Below are 21,694 nucleotides of genomic sequence, written 5' to 3' on the forward strand. Positions count from 1 at the left end.
TTTGAATTCGAATTCCTTCGAGCATATAGCCCAATTTTAGTATAGTAAATTATAGTATTTCGAATTGTTGAATTATAGAAAATGTTTACTGTATGTATTTAATATAACACATATTGCAGCATTGTAAATTATATATTTAAGTATCTTAATTGATATTTAATTTTTTTCGTAATTGTACGATAGGTGTTACTTTAATTAGTGACAAAACTATTTTTATGGATCTTTAAGAAATTAATTGTTATTATTATTTAGTACAATACAGTGTGAAATAATGTTTGAAGAATTCATATGATTCACGACGCCTAGGCTGCAGGTTTTTATGTACCGGAAATAATTGCGGGAGAAAGCAGGACAGAGAACAACAATAAGATTTTCTGTACACACGGTGTCCTCCTTTATCGCGGCAATCCTAAATGCTTACGTTATCTTTGGTGGCAAACAAAAGTTAGAAAAAGAAGAAGCTACATTCACATTTACATTAAAAAGTATTGCACTTAGTTGTTATACAATTGTTTAGTGCCGTAGAGGTTTTAAAGTCAGACATTAATTAAATCATTGCAGGACACATCATTCAAATAAATGAATAATTGAAAATAACTAAATTACATTAATTCATTGAGAATAATTTTATTGCATCCAATTTTAGGCTTTGAATGAAATAAAAAATCAAAATTTGAATGAATTAAAGAAAATAATTAAACACAATTTTGAATTCAATTCAATTTTTTATATTAGATTTTAGGTTGTTGAAACAACAGCTTTGAAAATAAGTAAAAAATAAATGAAAAATTATAATAATTGCTGGTTGATGATGATAAAGAGGACACTGAGTATGCTTCACTCATGTCCATCGAGTTCAAAGATACTTGAAGCTCCCAATTATGTATATTCTTTGGACTTAACGGTATCGCGGAGATTTCATTGCACGATCAAGAACAAGAGAGTAAGTCGACATTCGGGAATGATAGCACATTTATATATGTATGAAGAAAACCGGATAAACTCTTTTGTTAACTAATCTGTACTGACCAAAGCAACTTAGCTTTTTAAAAAATTCAATATCTATTTTGATAAACATGTTTTGTGTCATTGTCACTTTAAGCATCGTTTAAACAAGTTCGAATGTTAATAATATTCTAAAAAATATACCGTTATGTTCAGAAGCGTCTGCAGAATCTTTCAAAGGAGGGGATATTTGCACATGTTTTACAGTCGAAGCGTAAAAAAATCTTGAAGTTGAAAATTTGAGAAATTGACGCTCGCTCGCTTCAAACATTGTTTAAACAACTTTAACTGTGTATAAAATTACAAGAAAATACATCATCGTATTCAGGAGAGTCCACAGAATAATTCTACAGATAAATCGTTCGCGTAACTTGTACACTTGAAACACAAGAATATTTTAAATTTTACAAATCGACAAATTGCAGAACGGTGTACCTGCCGTCGTGTTCAGGAGAATTAACAAGAGTGTTCTATACACAAATCGTTTGCATATCTTTCCCGGTTGAAGCGCAAAAAATTTGCGAAGCTGCCTTCCCGTTATCATCGAACTAAATTGAGAAAGATAGGTCCTTTCCAAATTCCACGGGGGGGATTTCGATACCGGTGATTTCTTTCGATGGACCGAGGGGGAGAATTTCGTCGGGGACAAGTATAAAAACAGTTTCCTGAGCACCGGTGTCTCGATGGAGGGAGATCAGCTTGTATGATCGGCCTAGCAAACTCTGTAGTGGCAGGTATTCCGCTTTGGTACGCGGGCTACCTAACGTCTACCTGGCCGGTTCGCACACGTGGTCATTGCCTTTCGAACGGCCTTTATTTTCGCCACCAATTTCTCCCGCGAAAGTTCCCCCGACCGTCGTAAAAGCAGCATTTATTGACCTAAACTCTTCGGTCTTCATCCCTTTTTGCCAGCGACAGTTATAGTTCGGCTTCTAACCGAGTGTCAAGTGAGTTTATGTGTATGAACAAGTGAAACTTTCCTAGTGGCTCTGTTGACTCTGTCTCACGTTGATATTTTTCTGCTGCATTCACACGTGCGACTTAATGAGTGCTGCGGTTGCTAACGAGGAGATAGTTTAAACATGTCACCAACCATCTCGAAGATACTGACTGGCAATGGGACCAATGCTGTCTCCGAGAAAAATCGTGTAAGTATTACTGGGAAAAGAGAGTTCGGAAATATACGTAGCGGGTAATTTGATTTGATTGATTCTTCTATGTGGTTCTATATGATTCTTCACGTAATTTGTTCGGGAGTTTTTTTTTTATTGCATTTTCATAGAAGCCATTTTTGTATGAAACTACTTTTATTTTGGTTTCTGGAATTGTATTGTCGCAGTCGGTAGAAAATTATTTTTGTTTCCTCTAGAGTGATTTAAATATATTATTTATATGAATAATCTTTCTGAATCTCAAATTAATTTAACATTTAGAAATTTTTCTCGTAATTGACATATATTTAATTAACTACTAACATGTTAAAATGATTATTGGCTTACAATATAGCTGGTTGATAAAATATAGAACTATAATACTGAATAAACCAGCCTATAATACTGAATTAAAGAATTTTTATTACCCAGCATGTAATATTTAATTACATCATTTTCATTAACTGGCATTAAATAAATGTTTGAATGATGAGTAGCATCATTAAAATGAGTAGCATACATTAATTAATTAAATAATTTTTCTTAACTATCATACAGTAATTAATTAAGAAATTTTTCCTGAGTAACATAGTTGATTAAAACTTGCTTAATCAACATAAAATAATAATGAAAAATTGATTAATTTAGAATTAAAAATTACTATTTTCCCTTATGAAACTGCACGATTAATTTAAAAATTATTTCTTCGTCAATTTCATTTTATAAACAACTAGGTTTCATGTCGTTTCGACCCCCATAAATTAAATCGACGTTTTTCCGGTTGGCCGGCTAATAAATTCAAAAAAAGGTATCCGACGAAGTGTATTAACCGTGTCACTTCCGTTATTTGATTGTAAATTATCATTCCGTGAATAGTTAATTACAATGGTAGAAGGACGGTAGGTTGCCATAAAACTTTGTTTTTCCTTCGATTTCTTAGCTTCGATTCGATCAAACAATGATATCTCAAAACGCCCATCGAAATTAAAAGCCGAAAAGCTATTAAAACAGCCAGGAAACACTATACATCTTACAAATAATTTGTTTTGATCTCGTTAAACGATCGTTAATGTCACGATAATGAAAGCAATAAAAGTAATGAAGAAATCTTAATTACTTACCTCATTTTATTACTGATCAAATAAATTACGTACGTATAGCATACTCTGGTGTATTAGGTATATTAAATTTATTAGGTATATTAAAAAGTCCTCGAAAAGGAATCGCTATTGTATATATAGTATTATGGAAATTATATGCATAGAATGCATTAATCTTGTTGTCGAAGAATTTTTTCCGTAAAAATAAAAAGTAATACCATTTATCTTCCGTTTTTATTGAGATCAACGTTCTTCAGGAGTTTCAAGGTCACTATGCCCTCCGATTCTCTGAGCTGCATTCTTTAAAATAATATCAATACAATTTGCCATTCGATAATTTCTTTACTAGATTAATCTAATATTAAATGAAATAAACAATTTGCAGTCTACCTTATTATACAAAATTGAGAAACGTTAATGACCCATTTTGTAACTAACATCTTTATTGAATTAATTCAGTATAAAATTGTAGTTTAACCCTTTGCACTCCTTTGTCGAGTGTGACTCGACATCAGAGAAAGAAAAATGTAAATAAAACGGGCTCTTATATGTATTTGGTTCTTCCTTTATTTATATTTTTTAGTTAAAAACAGATATAAGTTCCGCAAATATAAATTACAACAAAGTTTGAGAGCTATATTTAATATAATTCGTAAAAAAAATTGTTTAAAATAAGTTCGTTGGCAACAAATTTGAAAAATAATTCGGAGTGCTAAGCAGGGTTAATGAGAAAATTAAGTACCAAACTAGATACTAAAGTTTTACGATACTTGCATAATGCATTATAGCATAATTGTTTACTCCCAGTCGTTCAATTAGTTCAACACAGTTTACAGACTGCATCATGGAATTTTCTTGGCTTGTAAAAAGTTGTCTTGCATCCTTATATAACCGTGGAGAACACAAGACGACAAGATCGTAGAAATTCGCATGCAGATGCACACATATTCTAACGTTTTGTAATCAGTAATCATAATATGTATGTACACCTTATATAGCAAATGCATACAATATTTTAATATCTTCACCCTGATACGCGCCTCAAAAATATTTGCATAAAACGGTTTATTGTTAGCACAATCACTCGTTTTTGCTTCACACTCTGAATCAACAGAATATGTTTTATTCAGAGTGTCACATTTTAATGAAATATGTCTCGCAACACAGACAGAAGTGGACTAAGACGGTATTCTGGTTTTCAAGGTCGTTTTAGCATGTATTTATAGATCCTTTTTTTGAAAAACTATTGATTTCTTTGCATTGGGAGTTTGCACACATATTTATTGGTAATTGAAGTACACGTATGATTTTTTTAAAACATAATGATCGGAATCAAAAGAATTTTTCTAAAATGAAAAATCAGAATACACCGTTTAATCATTTTACAATATATAAAAATAGTAAACGGTCGAGTTTTCATCCGGAGGAACGTGCGAGGGTTAAAAACCATTAAAAGCACAAATTGTTCTTAACTTTTCCTTCTATCTACATAGTTGTTCATTGTTAATTGGGACAATGTTTACTGTCTAATTATCTGGAAGTGTTTTAATTATTAATTGTGGTAATATATGTATAATTATTTATAATTGAGATCTGTATCTGAGAGGGAGTATTGACCTCGATGTAGCGCGCATAAATGTTGCAAAATAGACAATAATTATGTTAGAGTGCGTTACTCCTGCGTGGTTACGTCGGATGCAATAGAAAGTGTGCAACAGCCCGTGGTTCTTAGACTCTGTGTTATGTGGACCACCATATTGCAGCGCACGATGGTCATTGAACAGTTTCCGCCGGCTGTTGCCTCTTAATGATAAACCATTCACTTATCTCGAAATATGATCAAGTCAGTGTTCCTTAGTCGCTGTACCATGCTGATCCATCATTATAAAATATAATGTGAAAAACGAGTGCAGAATTAATCTCTGCACGCTGTATTTACTAAAACGAAATAATTTCTTAATATGAACAATCTTTTCTTCGTGCAATAGTTTAATATCAATATATTTATTACTCGAATATTATATGTACATTTTGTATAACATTCAAATAATTCAGTAGCACGTTGTACTTACTAAAACAAAATAAGTTCAGTTTTGTAAAAACAATATTTTAATATCACATTTCATTTATATGATATTTAATTTTTATTTTAATATTAAATAATTAATAAATAATGTGATCCAAGCACCTCAAATGTTTATGAAACCACATCTCGCTTATTATTGAAAATAGAAAAGAATGTCGAAGACAAAACTGTGCTGTGCAAAAAAATTTTCTGATGGTCATCGTTCTTCAGATGCCAAGGTTATCGACGTGTTTTCAAATAATAATGATAGAACCACATGTTTTTATTACTGTCGCGTTATAGACAAGGTCAAAACGAATCCATTGCGCGATCTTCATGTAATAATAATCCTTCAAATAACCAAATCAGGAAATCGGTTGATTTACCAACATAAAAAATTGTCTCTCTTTGAAAAGTGAAACCACAATGATATATGTTACCGTGAGGGTATTTTAAAAAATTGATTTCGAACGGCAAAATCTATAAATAGCTCGACAAAAATCATGGCGTTAAAAACAGTACACGTAACGGTATGCGTTTCTTCGCTGCAACTGGGGCATATTAACTGGTTTTACTGTAGTTCCTTTTTCTTGTGGATCTTCATGGCGACCACAATTATGGCGGTATTTTAATGGGCCTCCATAACCGACCTTCTCTTTTGACTGAATTTTTTAACAAATCGTTACGTTACAATTTTGTGGTATATTTACAAACGATGACACGCAATTTTTTATAAGCTATTCTCTTTACGACACTCACCGTTAAATCAAACAACTGAATACGAATATTTAAGCAAGGTCATGACCCATTCTTCCATCAATGACTGTCGGGTTTCTCGGTTTTGATTAACAAATGAACAAAGTATATCGATTGCGTAGAACACTCGTTCTACTGTGTTGCAACAATATTTCGTTCGATTTTGTGGTTTTTTAGATTTTTTACTTTTATTTCATTTAAATTCGCGCGCCAAAATTTTGAACTGTGCATGTTGCGCACAATATCATGTGTCAGTTAAATTCAGTTAGTTAATTCAATGGATTTATTTTCGCAAACGCAAATGTTATTGAATTCATTTATGAAAACAAAAACAAAATGCAGGCGTGTTATCTTGATTTTTCTTAGATAAAATTGACATTCACAAAAGAAGGATTACATGTATCTGATTGACATTTAATACCGTTCAAAAGCATAAACAAATTTGGATTCATTGTAAAATGATCATTTATGGGGATATATACTGTCAAAAGTTTTGATATTTCGTGCGGAATGTGTTCCAACGAGCTTCCAAATTCTTCCACACGGTAGCGGTGACGTAGGATTATTGATTTAAGGTTCATTTTCGGATGTGATTGTGAAAACCCATAGTCTCTTTGTTGTGGAAGGCTCAATTATAAAATAAGTGTCGTATTCTGACAGTTCGGTGAGGATCCGAACGATTTCAGAAATAACGAAGTGATTCTGACACATGTTTAACATATATCGCAACAACGAGACTGAAAAGAGTCCTGCAAAAATGTGTCTTAGCACCATATGTAACTGTTAACCGAAGTCATAAGTATCTTTTTGGGGTGAGTAGACGATTATTATCAGAAATCTGATGAGAATTCTCAAATAATCATATTCAATCAATTTATCCAAGTAGAAATAGAAGACAATTTTATGCGATTATTGTATTTGATGTATTTGTGTGACAATTGAATCATACAATTTTGAAGAAAATACATAGTTTTCCAAACAATTTCGCAATTTTCTTGAAATATTTTGAGGAAAAAGCAACTCTGTAGATTTAATAATTGTGGGTTTTGACATTTACATAATTGAACAATTGTTGGTTGTAAATTTCGTAAGATGTGTATTGAAAATATGTTTGTTTGTACTGTAGGAAAGATAACAAGTCATTTTCGCAAAAATTTTTAATATATTTATTGTAATAGCGATTTTTGTTACCGACCGTTGGTAATTGTCACTGTGCATTTTAGTTTTTGACGTTGCCGCTTTGATCAAATTATTGTTTCTAGCTATGGTTTCAAGTATGAAAGTTTTCGTTTGCTAATTAGATGAACATTTGATACTCTATTTTCTCTTTTCGAAATACAATATTTATAATAAAGTAACAATCTTTTATAATTGTTGCTTTCCCCTAATTTCAAATTTAAGTTTCACAAATTAAATGAAACTATAATCGATGTCACAACTACATATATATGAAATTGGAAACAAATGTTACTTTTTATTATTCAATCCCTAAGAAGCTTACTATATAATTACGATAAACTAAAATGTAGAGGATCAACATAAACTACATAAAATTTAGATTTCACGCATTTTGCAAGAGAAACTGTAGGAGAAAGTAGAAAGCGAAGAATTGCTAGTACACATTGGAAGCAATATGTACTTAAAATTTGTACTTGCAACATTGCAATTATCTCGCAACACGTTTCAACTATATAAAACCAATTTATCGTAACACATAAATGTAACACGTATATATGACGTCAGGATTAAATCAATTTAGATTTCTTAACATTAAATTAATAATATACAATATATCAATTATATACACTCGATTTCTGTTGCATACACCTTTAAACAATGCCAATAAATATATTGAATGCTGAAATATATATTCAATTCAAATTATAATATCATCTAATAGATTGCAATAATTATTAATTTTGCCATGTAAAAAGGGAGACATATTTGATCGAATCAACAATGTGCACTACCAGTAGAAAGTACACTATTTTTTTCAAGAAATCAATATACAGGTTAAACAAAACCTGATCATTCTCATAATTGTATTAATAATAATTATATTTCTCTAATTATATCTCTATAAAACAATATAATTATCTTTGATTAGCATTTTTTAAATTGTAGTGATTTTAATTAGAACATCTTCAAAGGCATCTATGTTAGATTCGATAATCTGAGAATAAAGAATTTAAGATGTGGAATATTTTGATCCCTGTGATAATGGTTATACGAATACTTAACTTTTGACTGGTAGTGTACCAATTGAACAATGATCGAAGCATCCAGAATCCAGACGGTCGTATACTCTGTCTGGAGCACGTCTGGAGGTATCATGTGGACTCTGGACAGATATCCAAGGAGTTACATAACATCTAATCTGAATATCACAGTATCAACTAAATACGCAGCATTATGTTGATCCCGTTGGTCCCGTTGCCACCTGAACGGTTCGCGAGCGCAGTAGCCTAGTTTCTTCGACCGGTGCATCGTGCGATCAGCTAACGATACCGATTCTTGAAAGTGGCACGGTAACAGCTCCAGAGATCAAGAGAGAAAGAGAGAGAGAGAGAGAGAGAGAGAGAAAAAAAAGATTGACGAAGCGGGAGAGCGACGTAGAAATTCTTTCGATTCTGGATTTAGACAGCTTCTCTGGACGCTGCACTGTACAGTTTCAGATCTACCCCCACCACTCTAATACAAGTTCTTTATCCAATAAAAATGCAAAGAACATGATGCTGTAGAGTTCACATGATGGATCGTTCTTAATCGATCGGTTTTTCCTTCTTCTTGGATTCTTGCCCAGATGAAATATTGTAGATTCTACAATTCTATGTATGTATATACAATATACAATATGTACTTAAATTCTACGCTGCAGAATATAAGTATTCACTCGGAAGATTGGGAGGTGAGGGTTAGGTAATGATACTGAAGGTTAGGTAATGGTAGGCTGGTACCGAATTTGTTTATAAACGAGAGCCATCGAATCTCAATGATTTCTTTTCAATTCCGTAGAAAGCTATCGGTAAAAAACTCCATTACGAAGCTAGCTTTTTAGCAAACAGATATACTCTTGCGGTAGGCCAATCATTCCTGATTACAATGAAACAAGAATCAACTCAATTGGATAATTAGCTTTCGAGATGAAAATTCGCGGGTGTATCTCTCTTTTAAGATAAACAGACTCTATTTAAGATAAAAGTTGTATAGTCAACTATGTAATAACTTAAACCCACGCCAATTTCGCATAAATTATACTATTGCATACTCCGTTTCGAACGCAATCGCTAACATCGACTGCAATACTCTATTCCAGTTCAAATATGTTTATTCCCATTTATTTTTGGCACTCAAGGGTGCACGAAGGTCACGATGGCTTCGTTTTGACCTTTGCTATAACGTGACACTAATCAAAATATCTGGTCTCATTTAAAAAAAAAACATCGTTGATCTTGACATCTGGAGAACAATGACCTTGAGCGAAATTCTTTGTAGACCATTCTCTCTCACACTCTCTCTCTCTTCACACACTTTGTACCTCTTTATAGTACATACATTATCTCTCGGCTACTTGTGGAGATGAAATTAAGTTATAAAAAAATGTATTGCGTATTCTCTCAACTAGGATACCGAGTATATTTTTTGTTCTAACGAGAATTCTGTGTGTACTTTGTAATCCTAGATGAATGCAGTTCGCAATCGTCTCTAAAAAAAAAGTATTTCTTCCAATGGTTCTTCACCAGAGGTGGCTTTGCATAAAATATTAAAAACAGATAACTGAACCACTGTAGCTCATACCTAGCCTGTAAATTCTATAAAATAAAGGTCTATATGCTTACTATTTCTTGCAATTGATGCCAACAATTATTATTTTGCATAAAGATCCGCGGTGTCCTCGTGACTTTCCAGTTAGGCTTGACTGGTAAATCCCTAAAGTGAAATTAAAAATTGGATGTCGCGGCTATTACAATCACATTTATTTACTGTGCATCAATTGCGGAAGTAGCTAACAATAAGAGCCCCTTCAGTACGGGGCAAGTGGCTTGTTTGCCCGGTGCTAAGGGCGAATGACCATGATGAACAGTCTCGGGATTCTCGGGAATCTCGTAAGAAGGTTTTAGTCAGGGGTTAGCGTTCAGCAGAAGTGGCTGCTTCTCTCCCTCCCGAAGAGGAGTAGCAGCAACATCTGTTCCGCGAGCCAGCGTCGCCCAGGCCTGGCCTACAGTACATGGAAAATTTGTTTTCAGGACGTAGAGAAGGGTGAGGTCGAAACCGAGTGTGCAGTCCCCCGATCGTCGATCTGTTCGCGGCCGACGTCTTCGTCGCGTACGTCGACGTCGGCCGAGAGCAGGGTCGAGCTAGAGGACCAACTCCGAACCGAACCTAATGTCACCAGTGTGGAAGTGGAAGTCGGCCCGAACAATGAACCGGCGATAAGTATGTAACGGAGAGACGAGAGTTAGAGAGTGGTGGGGGGACAGAGATAGATATGGATAGAGAAGGATAGTAGGACTGTGTACGGTCGTCTTGCGTGCAGGAGCGGGGACGGAGACAACAACGGCAAAGACGAGGCCGCGGACGGGAACAGGAACGGAAGCTCGCGAGTCCGGCCGGTGGAAGGCAGTCGGCCGCCTGCTTCGCCGCTTGGCGCTCATCATGCTTCTGCTGACGAGTTTGCTCGCGTGCCTAACGCTGCTCGCCATTTACGCGGGCCCCATCTCCATCGTCCAACTCCTCGTCGTCGTCCTCGTTGCCTATCTTGTCTCCGGGGGCCGGTTCAGGTGGTTCTACGTCGCCTTCAAAACCCTGCCCAGGGACGCCAAGTGAGTCGATTGTTCTTCCATCCACGCTTCATTCGATCGTTGTCCGTGACCTTTGGGACCCTCGTGTGCGAGAGAAGCCAGCGTGTCGAGTTCATGTTCTTCGTACGCGCTACTCTCGGTTGCTGATCGTTAGACTGCGGATCTTTATGCAAAATAAACATATTCATCCCTTACTAGTCTTTGTACGTTGAAAACAACGTAACAACACACTCCTGGATTTTGTTATATTTTTCACCGTTTTATATTTCACTCGGTTAATTTCCTCGTGAATGCATAAAAATCCGCAGTCTACTGATCGTAATCTCGTAACAGTTTTCCTGGACCCCATTCCTCCTATTTTCATAGAATTTTTGTGGGGTTAAAAGGGGCTGTGAATGTGGTGCACACCTATGTGAATTGGGGGGATAAGATGGACGCCCATCGTGACTGTTGACATTCCTCGAGTTTTTTACTCCTTACAAGAACCTCATGTTTCATACTTCTTATAAATCTAGCGAGTCTAATAACAATCCTGAGGCTAGTATGTATTTGATCGATCTGTAGATCGCGGTAGTTCTTTAGACTTCAGTCAACTTGTAGCCTTTGGACCGAATTATTTATTTCAATTGAAGTTATTCTTATTAATTTTTGTGTTAAGTCTGTATTTCGAATGCAATTTAAAAGTATTTTTCGATAAACTCGTACCTACGTGAATAGTCATAGTAATAGCTGTCCATTGTACCACGAGCACATGACGCGTGAGGTATAGGAGAAAGACGGACATCTATTGTGACTTGGTGTATTTTACGTTTGTTTTAGAAAAATGTTTAATAATTATTAGCGGGTTTGATAGTCAGTAGGAGATGCGTATACCCTTACGTCGAGGTGTTTGGGTCCATTTTGACCCAATTTTAATGATTCTATCCAATCCTCATAGCTTCTATTTAATTGAATTATCGACTTAAATCGTGATTTATTTTGATTAATGATCAGTTTTAGTAACGATTAGTTAATGATCGGTAATATTTTCGAAATTTTTGAGCAGTTACGTCATTCGATCTTGCATTCGACAACGACGTTTGGTATGGCCACGATGTAGGCATTTAAATTCGATGCATTTTACGCGCGCGATAATAGATGGGACGCTATAAACATCAAACCGAAGAATTAGTTCTCATTAGCGATTACGAAAACTCCGTGAATAACTTTGAGGATTTACACACGGCGTTTTGTAATGATTCCACTAATTTTTTTCCTAAATATAAAATTCTGAACAATACACGAGGTAGAGCTAATGTTTACTTAATTTTTCCTTTTTGAATGATTCGAGTATCTTGCATAATACTCGAGAACAACACTTGTGTAGTTACGACGTTACGACTAGTTTCAACCTCATAGTTGTTTACAAAAAGCGTATTGGGTAATTGAGTGTATCATTTTCATTTAATTAAATATTTTCTACCGCATCGGTGTGAGTCACGTTAGGTGTATTTTAAATTTTGAGGTACCATTTATCTGTAGGTAAAGTAGACTTCCTGCAAATCATTACTATTTTCAAAGTTTTCTTAGTAAATTGCTTTATTCAAAGATTTTAGCAATAAAAATTTATTTAATTGCAATTCTAGTAACCATAAAAAAATCGCATAACCCATCATTTGGAGACTGCTTCACCAACAATGACCGTATATTCAAAGCAGACTCATGTTCTCACGTTCAGAATTCTTCTAGTCATAGCAAGTTCACTGAAAAAGTTCACACGATTCGACAGCTGCATAAGAATTAGACACTTTCTACTTTCTTTAAAAATGATATCCTTTCTCGAAAACCAACTATTGTTTTTACAGATTGGATGATACAGGAAAATTTGTTGGACACGGGCTAAAAAATATTTAAATCATTATACATATTACGATTACATCAGAGACTGACTGATTGACAACAGAGTACAAAAACTTATTAAATTTTATGAAATTTATTAACCATTGCACTCCAAATTATTTTTCAATTGTGTTGCCAACAATTCCCTGCTATTTTAAGGGTTTTATTGGGAACTTGCTTCAAAGGACAGTTCCTTGACTGCTAATTATTTTAAACAATTTTGTTTACTAATTACATTAAATATAGCTCTCTAACTTTGTTGTGATTTATATTTGTGGAACTTATATTGGTTTTAACTAGAAAATAAGACAATTAAATAATTAAAGGAAGAACCAAAGACATAAAAACTCGTTTTATTTGCATTTTTCTTTCTCTAATGTCGAGTCACACTCGACAAAGGAGTGCAAACGGTTAAAAATCGATTGTTTATTATTTATGCCGTCTTTTAGCCACGAAAGTATTATTTCATCTTGATTTTTACTTTAACACACGTTGGTTTAGGTTAAAATGATGTTAATATTTGTATCGTTGAATTTTCAACGAACAAGGTCAAACGTGATTCACATGCTCATAAATAATTTTTATGACACTTCCACCCGTGTTTTATAAATTTTTGGGGTCAAAACCATGAATATTAATTTTATCTAGACCTTTGTTGAACCACAGAAAGTACACATAATAGTAATCGAAAAATTCAGGAACATATTGTTATTTTGTGGGATTTTTAAAAGATACTGTTTTAATCTTAAAACGTAGTAGATCTCTTGGAAGAGAATGGATATCTTTATTTAATTACGGCCTGGGTGTTAATGTAATCAGTTCTGGTCGAGTTTTTTTTTGATAAAACTCCGTGGAAATAATATTCTTCGTGTGTTCCTTCCTGGAACAAGCCTTGAATATTCAATGTCTGTCTCCAAGAGACTTTGAACGTTTGTGATTTTGCGGAACTCTACCGCGGTCGCATTCTTCTGGCCTGAACGGAGATTGGATGTGGATTAGATTTAACAAATTAAACTTGATAGTAATATAGGTTTGCAATTTCATATGTTGAGGGCAGTGCGAGATTCTATAGGTTCAATGTTTCAAGAAAAATTGTGATATTTCTTGCATTCTTAAGTAGCAGTAATTAAAGAAATTCTAAGAATATTATAATGGAATATAGACTGAATAAACAATTACAATAGAGTTTACAGAATTTGAGAAATATAATTATGATAGGATTTTTTAAACACAATTATAACAAAAATTTTGGGCACTTTAAAAATATGTCAAAATTAAAAATAATGGGAACCCACCCAATAAAAACATCAAAGAATCTTTATAAATATAATGATAATAAAATTTAAATAATTTTGGAAATATATAATTATGACAAAAATTTTTTATTTTAACTTCAAATTTTATGAATTTAATTCTTGATTTCTTTTAACATCGAAAGTAAAAATTGTATCATGATTGAGAGATTTTTCAGTCCGCGATCTCGAGATAACAAGGATGAAATCGTGTTATTATCTTATGATTATCTTTAAAATCACGAGCTATGATTGATCATGAAACATTAATGACAACGTCGATCATGATCTCGCTACATGAAATCGTGCAATGCGGTTTGTATTATTACGTAACACTGGTATTATTTACGATCACTATGATAAGCTTGATTTCTGTTACCTGGATCCTTTTCTGCGGTGTGCTAGCGACTTCCTGTTGGCCATTTTTAAATCTTCATATTTTTATTGTGGTCACCTTAAATATCTCGCTTAATATATTATTAGAAAAAATGTCAGAGGAGAATATAAGTACTTAGGTTTACGGGGGTGAATATACTGAATATTAAGAAATTTTTTCGAGGTTGCAGTTTTTGGGATCTCAAGGTTAACAAATGTTTTTAAAAAATGGAACCGTATTTTTGTTACTTTCATGTGATATCCAAGATCGAAATAAATTCAAGGACCTCTAATATTGTGACCTTCGTGTGACCTTGGGTACCAAGAACCTTTTACTAGGATAGTATACTCTCTTCGTGTTAAAATATGAAATATTAAAATTATTTCATCATAATAAAGTTATGAAAGAGATTTTGTTTAATTTTCACTTTTCGTTTTATCAGAATTTGCATGTATGAATTTACGCAATTTAATGAAATATCTTCTTAGTGAAGTAATAAAAGAAAATATATCAAATATGAGTGTATATGAAGTGAAAGGTCAGTGTCTCAAGGTAAAACGAAAAGCGCATAATCATGTGTCGTGTCAATTGTCGCGGCTCTGTAGTGTTAGGAATAATATTTGCACATTAAAATTACGATAATCCGTTTGCTGTCTTATCCTAACCAAATATTACTAGCATAAACAAATATGTGACTGTACATACTAATGATAATGTTTCACACTTGTACACACTGTCCTCCATATGAAAATTACCTAATAATTAACTGAAATTTTTAAAATATTCATTTAAAAGAAAATTGAATCTACAGCATGGTCCGGATAATATTGATACGAAGAATATTTCTAACTTTTGCGAGGTTGTTGCTACTTTTAACGATTTAATATTGAACATAATTTAATATATAAAAATAGATGCTAATGATTATTGCAAAGTCTCGTAAAATCTAAATTTGATCAACTATGAACCGTCTAAAACGGTGTGTGCTGCACACAAAGTCCTTTCATTGCCTTAACTGACCTATTGAGTCAACTAACTGCTCAAATTTCCTCTAAGATGCACTCAGATGCATTTCACTTTACAATTCGATTAGTATTCTTCGTACTCTAACACCTGAGCGTAATTTTTTAATCAATGTCAACTTAAATAACTTTTTAAGAATCGCTAAAAATAGTGTAAAAATGATAAATGAATAAAGAAATATTGATTGGCAAATATGATTCATAAAGGCAAACAAAAATTGTAAACAATTGTTTATTGTAACAAAGCTACAAATGTTTGTTTCTATACATCCATAACTATAATCTAGGGATAACATGATTAATAGCATAATCTCAATATATTATTATTATAGCAACTGGTCTTTATATACTGGATGTCTTTTAAATACCATTAATCGATTAGAAGGTTGTAACAGAATGCCATTTGCAGCAGTCGATATTCATTAATAATTCACGTTTTTGCGAGGAGACATTACAAGGTTTTTCTAATCTGACGTTAATAGTTGATTTTACTGGTCAATTAAAGTGGTTCTTTTTAAAATCATTTTAACTTTCAATAATTATTTATTTTTGGTCGATGAATCTCCAATTCATTTACCAAGAATATTTTATTTTCTTTTTAATTATTTAATATCTGTTTTTGTGTAATTTGTCTTTATTTATTTAATCTCTGTTTACACTTGGAGATGACAAATATTGATTACTTTGAGCATCATTCAAATTTGTTATTTCGATGATACATACGTTTACGTAGATTTTTTATCAGTTAAAACATGTTGGAACGGATGCTAATCGATTGGTAAAAGGTCATAGAAGGTCAAGAGAAGTAAACAACATTGTCTTTTGTTTTTTCCAGAGCCTTGTTTGGGTATCTAAAAATTCTGCTCACTATACGTGGCCATGCAAGGAAAGACAGAATCGTCGCTGACGTTTTTCGGGAATGTGTCAAACGACATCCTAACAAAGTTTGTTTCATCTGTGACGATGAAGAGTGGACTTTCCAACAGGTGAGACTTAATAATACACAGAAACATCCTAATCTCACGTAAAAACAATTTATTTTACCTTTTAATGCCTTTGGCAAGTTTCTGAGAATTTTAAAGGGACACAGAATATTCTTATTTTATCTGGAATAATTTTATAAAATATTTATTTCATTTTTATACAAATTTTTATTCAATTTCTTGATGTGCCCAGCGGTTTTTAAGATATGTTAAAAATACGTCAAAATAGTTAGAGGAGCTTAAATATACTGAAAATATGCTATGCATACTGCATACACTACAGTATCAATATTTTAACTTTTTTTATTTTAATTGACGATTGCAAATAAACGATCGTCTAACTATTTTGACCATATTGTAGTTGCTAGATTGACTATCATTTCTGACTGTAAAGCTTCTGTTAATAATTTACAGGTGGATGACTACAGTAACAAAATTGCCGCCATATTTAAGAATCATGGCTACCGTAGGGGTGACCTAGTGGGCCTATTCTTGGAAAATCGACCCGAATATGTTGCAATTTGGCTGGGCCTGAGCAAATTAGGAATAATAGTGCCGCTAATTAATATTAATCTTCGGAAAGCTGCTCTTCTGCACAGTATAAACATTGCTGAATGTCAGGCGCTTATTTATGGTGCAGACTTTGTTGATGGTAAGCATCATGGGAATGCAGTAGCGTCAACGCTATCGTTTAAAAAATTGTACATTTACTGCCATGTAGTTCGTTAAAGCACTTTTTTGATTGCGTTATATGGAAACTTACTATAATTCAAACCTTCAAAATTCCCATAGAAAAATTAAATCATTTAAAATACAGTAGGAGTTCGTTCTGTTAGTTCTAGTAAATCAAGAATTCAGTTTTTGAGCATTGCAAACGTACAAAGGATTATACTATAAGTGCATAAAGATATGCACATTGGCATCTAGCAACCATAGCATGCAGTTTGAAATTAGTAAATTAAGTAATTGTGAAAGATTCGACCACGCACTGATGCGAATGGCGTGTGCACGCTAAGTGCTCGTGAGTATAGGAAATTAGTCTGCCAGTAAAACATGCTGCATCAACTAGCAAGGTTTCGCAAATCTCAGGCATAAATATATGTAAGTCGATTTAACTGTGGAAGTTATATAGATGTTTCTTGCATAGAATGAGCTTATTGATTCTCGCGAGAACAACGACATATTTTTTGATAATATCATAAAATTTAGAAATGTCTAACCGTTGTTTAAGCGAATTACTCAACTATAAATTATGAGTCAGACTAGAATAAAAAGATAAATTATCGTTACTTTATTTAGATAAATGTTTTGCTAAGAACTAAAAATTATGTATGAACATGTTTTTGCCTACTAGGAAAATCCAGATAAATAAATCTGTAATTTTTCTCTATCCAACAGCTAGTCCAAAGATCTACATATACATGTTTAATCATATTTCTCGGGAGAAGGTTAAAAATGATAAAACTACAAAAATAACAAATTTGTTAGGAGAATGTCTGAAAGGTCTGTTGTCAATCTGACAAGCTAATATAGCTCTCGACTGTTCTACAACCTTCACACGGCCCGATAAACGATATTCGATTACCGTTGCGTGCGGCTCATTGATGCAATAATAGGAAATAGAACTAACTACTTTGGAATGAAAGAAAATTGGGTGTTCGGTTGCGTGTCGCCGTCGATTCATCGCGAGGGCCATTTTATAAACGATTGCATAACGTCAGAGTCCGCTGCATTCACACGTCCACTTCAAATTACACCGGGATTGCATTTTCAATGATTAATAACAAAAAATGTTCAATCTTTAATCTCGTTTCTAATATCAATAAATTATTTCATTCCAGTCGTGTCCGAGGTTGTGGACTCCTTAGACCCTAAGTTTGCACTATACAGGCTCGGTGATATACCAAACAGCAAGACAACAAAGCTGAATGATAAAGACTTGGCTGCCCTAACAGTTGACGCTTCTTCAGCTCCACCAGTTCTACAAGAAAAACCATCTCATAATGATAAACTACTGTATATTTTTACCAGTGGTACCACTGGACTTCCCAAAGCCGCAGTCATCACGAATGATAGGTAGATGTACTTTCTGTTTTATATGAAAAAATTATTTAACCTTCAGAGAGCGAAGATATTCAAAATGTTTTTCTTTCATTTCTTATCTTGTACTACCTTGAAGGCCGTATAGTGTCGTATACGAATGAGTTTGTTTTGACACACGCTTTCGCACGATATAAAAAAATATATAGCACTCCATTAAAAAATGTTATCCTTGTTCTAGGTATATGTTTATCGCCACTGGGATTTTTATGATGGCAGAGTTCAAAAGTTCAGACAGGTTTTACACGCCCATGCCTCTCTATCATACTGCAGCTGGTGCAATGACAGTTGGTGCAGCTGTTTTACACGGTGCAACGGTGGTCATTAGGAAAAAGTTCTCGGCGAGCGCCTACTTTCCTGATTGCATTAAATATAATTGTACAGTGAGTCTTACTCTTAGTAGTTCTACTGAATTTTTATCTAGAAAAAAAAACTATTTGTTCGATCGATTTGATTCTTTCTTCAATCTGATCTACAAGATTTAATTTATCACAGGAATGTCATCTCTGAAGTTGAAGTAGAAATCGAAATATAGTAATTCAAAATAGTAATCTAAATTTGAATGTTGTAGATTGGTGTTGCCTTTCATCTAATAATTTTTATTTGGCAATTCGGAGAATTATAAATGAATAAATGCATTGCATAAAAGAGCTAATACGATTAATTTTTAGGTCGGTCAATACATTGGAGAAATGTGCAGGTACATTTTGGCAGTGCCTCCAAGACCTGAAGACAAGAAACATAATATTAGAATGATATTTGGTAACGGCTTGAGGCCACAAATATGGCCCGAGTTCGTTGAACGCTTTAACATTAGAAAAGTTGCCGAGTTTTATGGAGCAACCGAAGGAAACGCTAATATTGGTAAAATAATGATGGTTTAAATAATATTGAGACAATTTCCTCATCTCTTACTAACATTTTAGAGTTGATATTATTGATCTTTTCTTTATTTTCAGTAAATACTGACAATACAGTTGGAGCCATTGGTTTTGTATCTCGCATTATCCCATCGTTTTACCCTATTTCTATTTTAAAAGCGAATTCGGATGGAGAGCCCATAAGAAATATGAAAGGTTTATGTCAAACGTGTGACCCTAGTATGTATTAAAACGACGACAATAATCAATATGAATGTCTCGCTTATTATCAATAATAAAAGAAATATTTCTCGACGTGTTGTATCTCAAATATGTTCTAAACGGTGTAATAAGCGAGATATTCAAGATTCTCAAGTGAAGACATTTTGTAGTTATAATTTTATATAGGTACAACATTCCATTATTTATTTCAGACGAACCAGGTGTATTTGTTGGCAAAATTATTCCCAACAATCCATCTAGAGCATTTTTAGGATACGTAGATCAAAAAGCATCGGAAAAGAAAGTAGTTCGCGATGTATTTAAAAAAGGAGACTCGGCATTTATATCTGGTAACAATTCATCCTAAAAAGATTATAAAACTTAATATTTAATATATATAAATAGAGAATATATGTACAATAAGTGTATTTCTCTTGCACAGGTGACATTTTAATAGCAGACGAGTTAGGCTATTTATATTTTAAGGATAGAACCGGTGATACTTTCCGATGGAAAGGAGAAAACGTGTCCACGTCCGAGGTCGAAGCTATTATTAGCAATGTTGTTAATTATAAAGACTGTATTGTGTACGGAGTCGAGGTAAATAAATTCCGGACAATTTATAAAAATACCTGGATAATTTTTAAATCGCTTATATATTTTTGTTAGATTCCAGGGCTTGAGGGGAAAGCTGGAATGGCGGCAATATACGATGAGAATAACACGTTAGACATGAACAAATTATCGATTGATTTCAAAGACCACTTAGCGTTTTATGCTATTCCCAGATTCATTAGAATCTTAACGAAAATTGACCTAACAGGTGTGCGAAACAGATTTCTAAATTATTTACCTCGAAATATTATTATACATTACACACATTATGCTACTAAAAAATGATTTTCTTCAGGTACATTTAAATTAAAAAAGAAAGACCTTGTGGAGGACGGTTACAACCCTAGCAGGACAAAGGACAAACTATATTATTTGAGCGAAAAGTCCGGATACCAGTTGTTAACTACAGAGGTCTACGAACAAATTCTAGCAAAGAAAATTCGCTTTTAAGTCAATGATCATGGGAACAATTTTCAACTTTTTCTATGCATCACCGAGAAAGGAATTTTGTCCTTGATTTAAAGGATTTACTTTTCGCGAAAGTATTTTCTTATAGCGATTAAATTATTCTCATTCTCCATTATTTTTTAAATACAATTTTGTATGAGCTTATATCGCGTGAAATTCGATAACAAGACAGTATACGATGTAGTATGTTGTATATTGTATCGAAACGGGAATGAGGGATTTCTGGTTGAAAAATAAATGAGCGCTATATTTTCAAAATTATTGTTACTATACAATATGTCGCGTGTTTTTAATACTCGTCGAAAGGATTATCATTTTATTTTTATGCTAGAAATCTTCCATTCTTCAAATACATCACATTTTATAATACAAATCGTATTTAAAGAAAGCTGTTTTTATACTTAGAGGAGTCTATGTGAAAGCATTCTGTAGGAAGAAAATTTATTCGTACGAAATGATAGCTCTTGAATGTTCCATAGCACAAAGGGTGAATAAATACGTATTTTATAAATTCGGTAGAATTTTTTGTTTTGAATCTAGGCGATGTTAAAGATGTTATACTGTTATTCCTATATTTTAAACAAACATGTTGTTGTTAACAGTGTTGTCGTACAATATATTGAACAGTTTTATCCATAATAAATTTCGTAATGAAAAGTGGCTCGAAATATGTGTTTACTATGTAACGAAACGTTCCATTATGAATTTCTTTTTCGTGGAATATTTCGTTGTGACGCGTCACTATAGATTTTCCATTTTCATCATCGTAATTTGTCATTCACGATTAATTTTTATGATAGAAAATACATTAGAAAATAGAAATGTAAAAAATATTTATTGAAGCATAATTATGAATATATTTCGTGATTCTGTTAATTTAGTAGTCATGTATATTGCCGTCTCATTGTTAACTTTTTATATTAATATTATAATAAACATAATAATTGTTGAAAAATTAACTGTTCAAAGTAACAAAGATATTTGCATATTTAAAAGAAT

The 21,694-nt window shown here is 33.2% G+C and overlaps 1 protein-coding gene across 2 annotated transcripts; it reads left to right on the top strand.

Moving 5' to 3' along the window:
* The first annotated feature begins 1,934 nt into the window (after positions 1-1,934).
* Positions 1,935-21,210, top strand: Fatp1 (Fatty acid transport protein 1). Of its 2 annotated transcripts, none has more exons than XM_076442506.1 (13): positions 1,935-2,153; positions 10,325-10,514; positions 10,615-10,900; positions 16,283-16,433; positions 16,845-17,082; positions 18,272-18,506; positions 18,712-18,913; positions 19,202-19,394; positions 19,490-19,630; positions 19,825-19,962; positions 20,055-20,212; positions 20,282-20,435; positions 20,523-21,210. In XM_076442506.1, exons 1-13 carry the CDS (start codon positions 2,088-2,090, stop codon positions 20,675-20,677), a joined length of 2,307 nt encoding a protein of 768 aa, XP_076298621.1. In that variant the 5' UTR covers positions 1,935-2,087; the 3' UTR covers positions 20,678-21,210. The 2 variants fall into 2 exon arrangements, with proteins under 2 accessions (XP_076298621.1, XP_076298622.1); XM_076442507.1 differs by lacking the exon at positions 1,935-2,153 and adding an exon at positions 6,637-6,889.
* Positions 21,211-21,694: the final 484 nt, after the last annotated feature.

The sequence above is a fragment of the Lasioglossum baleicum genome, chromosome 18 (assembly GCF_051020765.1).
Source record: "Lasioglossum baleicum chromosome 18, iyLasBale1, whole genome shotgun sequence".
Classification (NCBI taxonomy): domain Eukaryota; kingdom Metazoa; phylum Arthropoda; class Insecta; order Hymenoptera; family Halictidae; genus Lasioglossum; species Lasioglossum baleicum.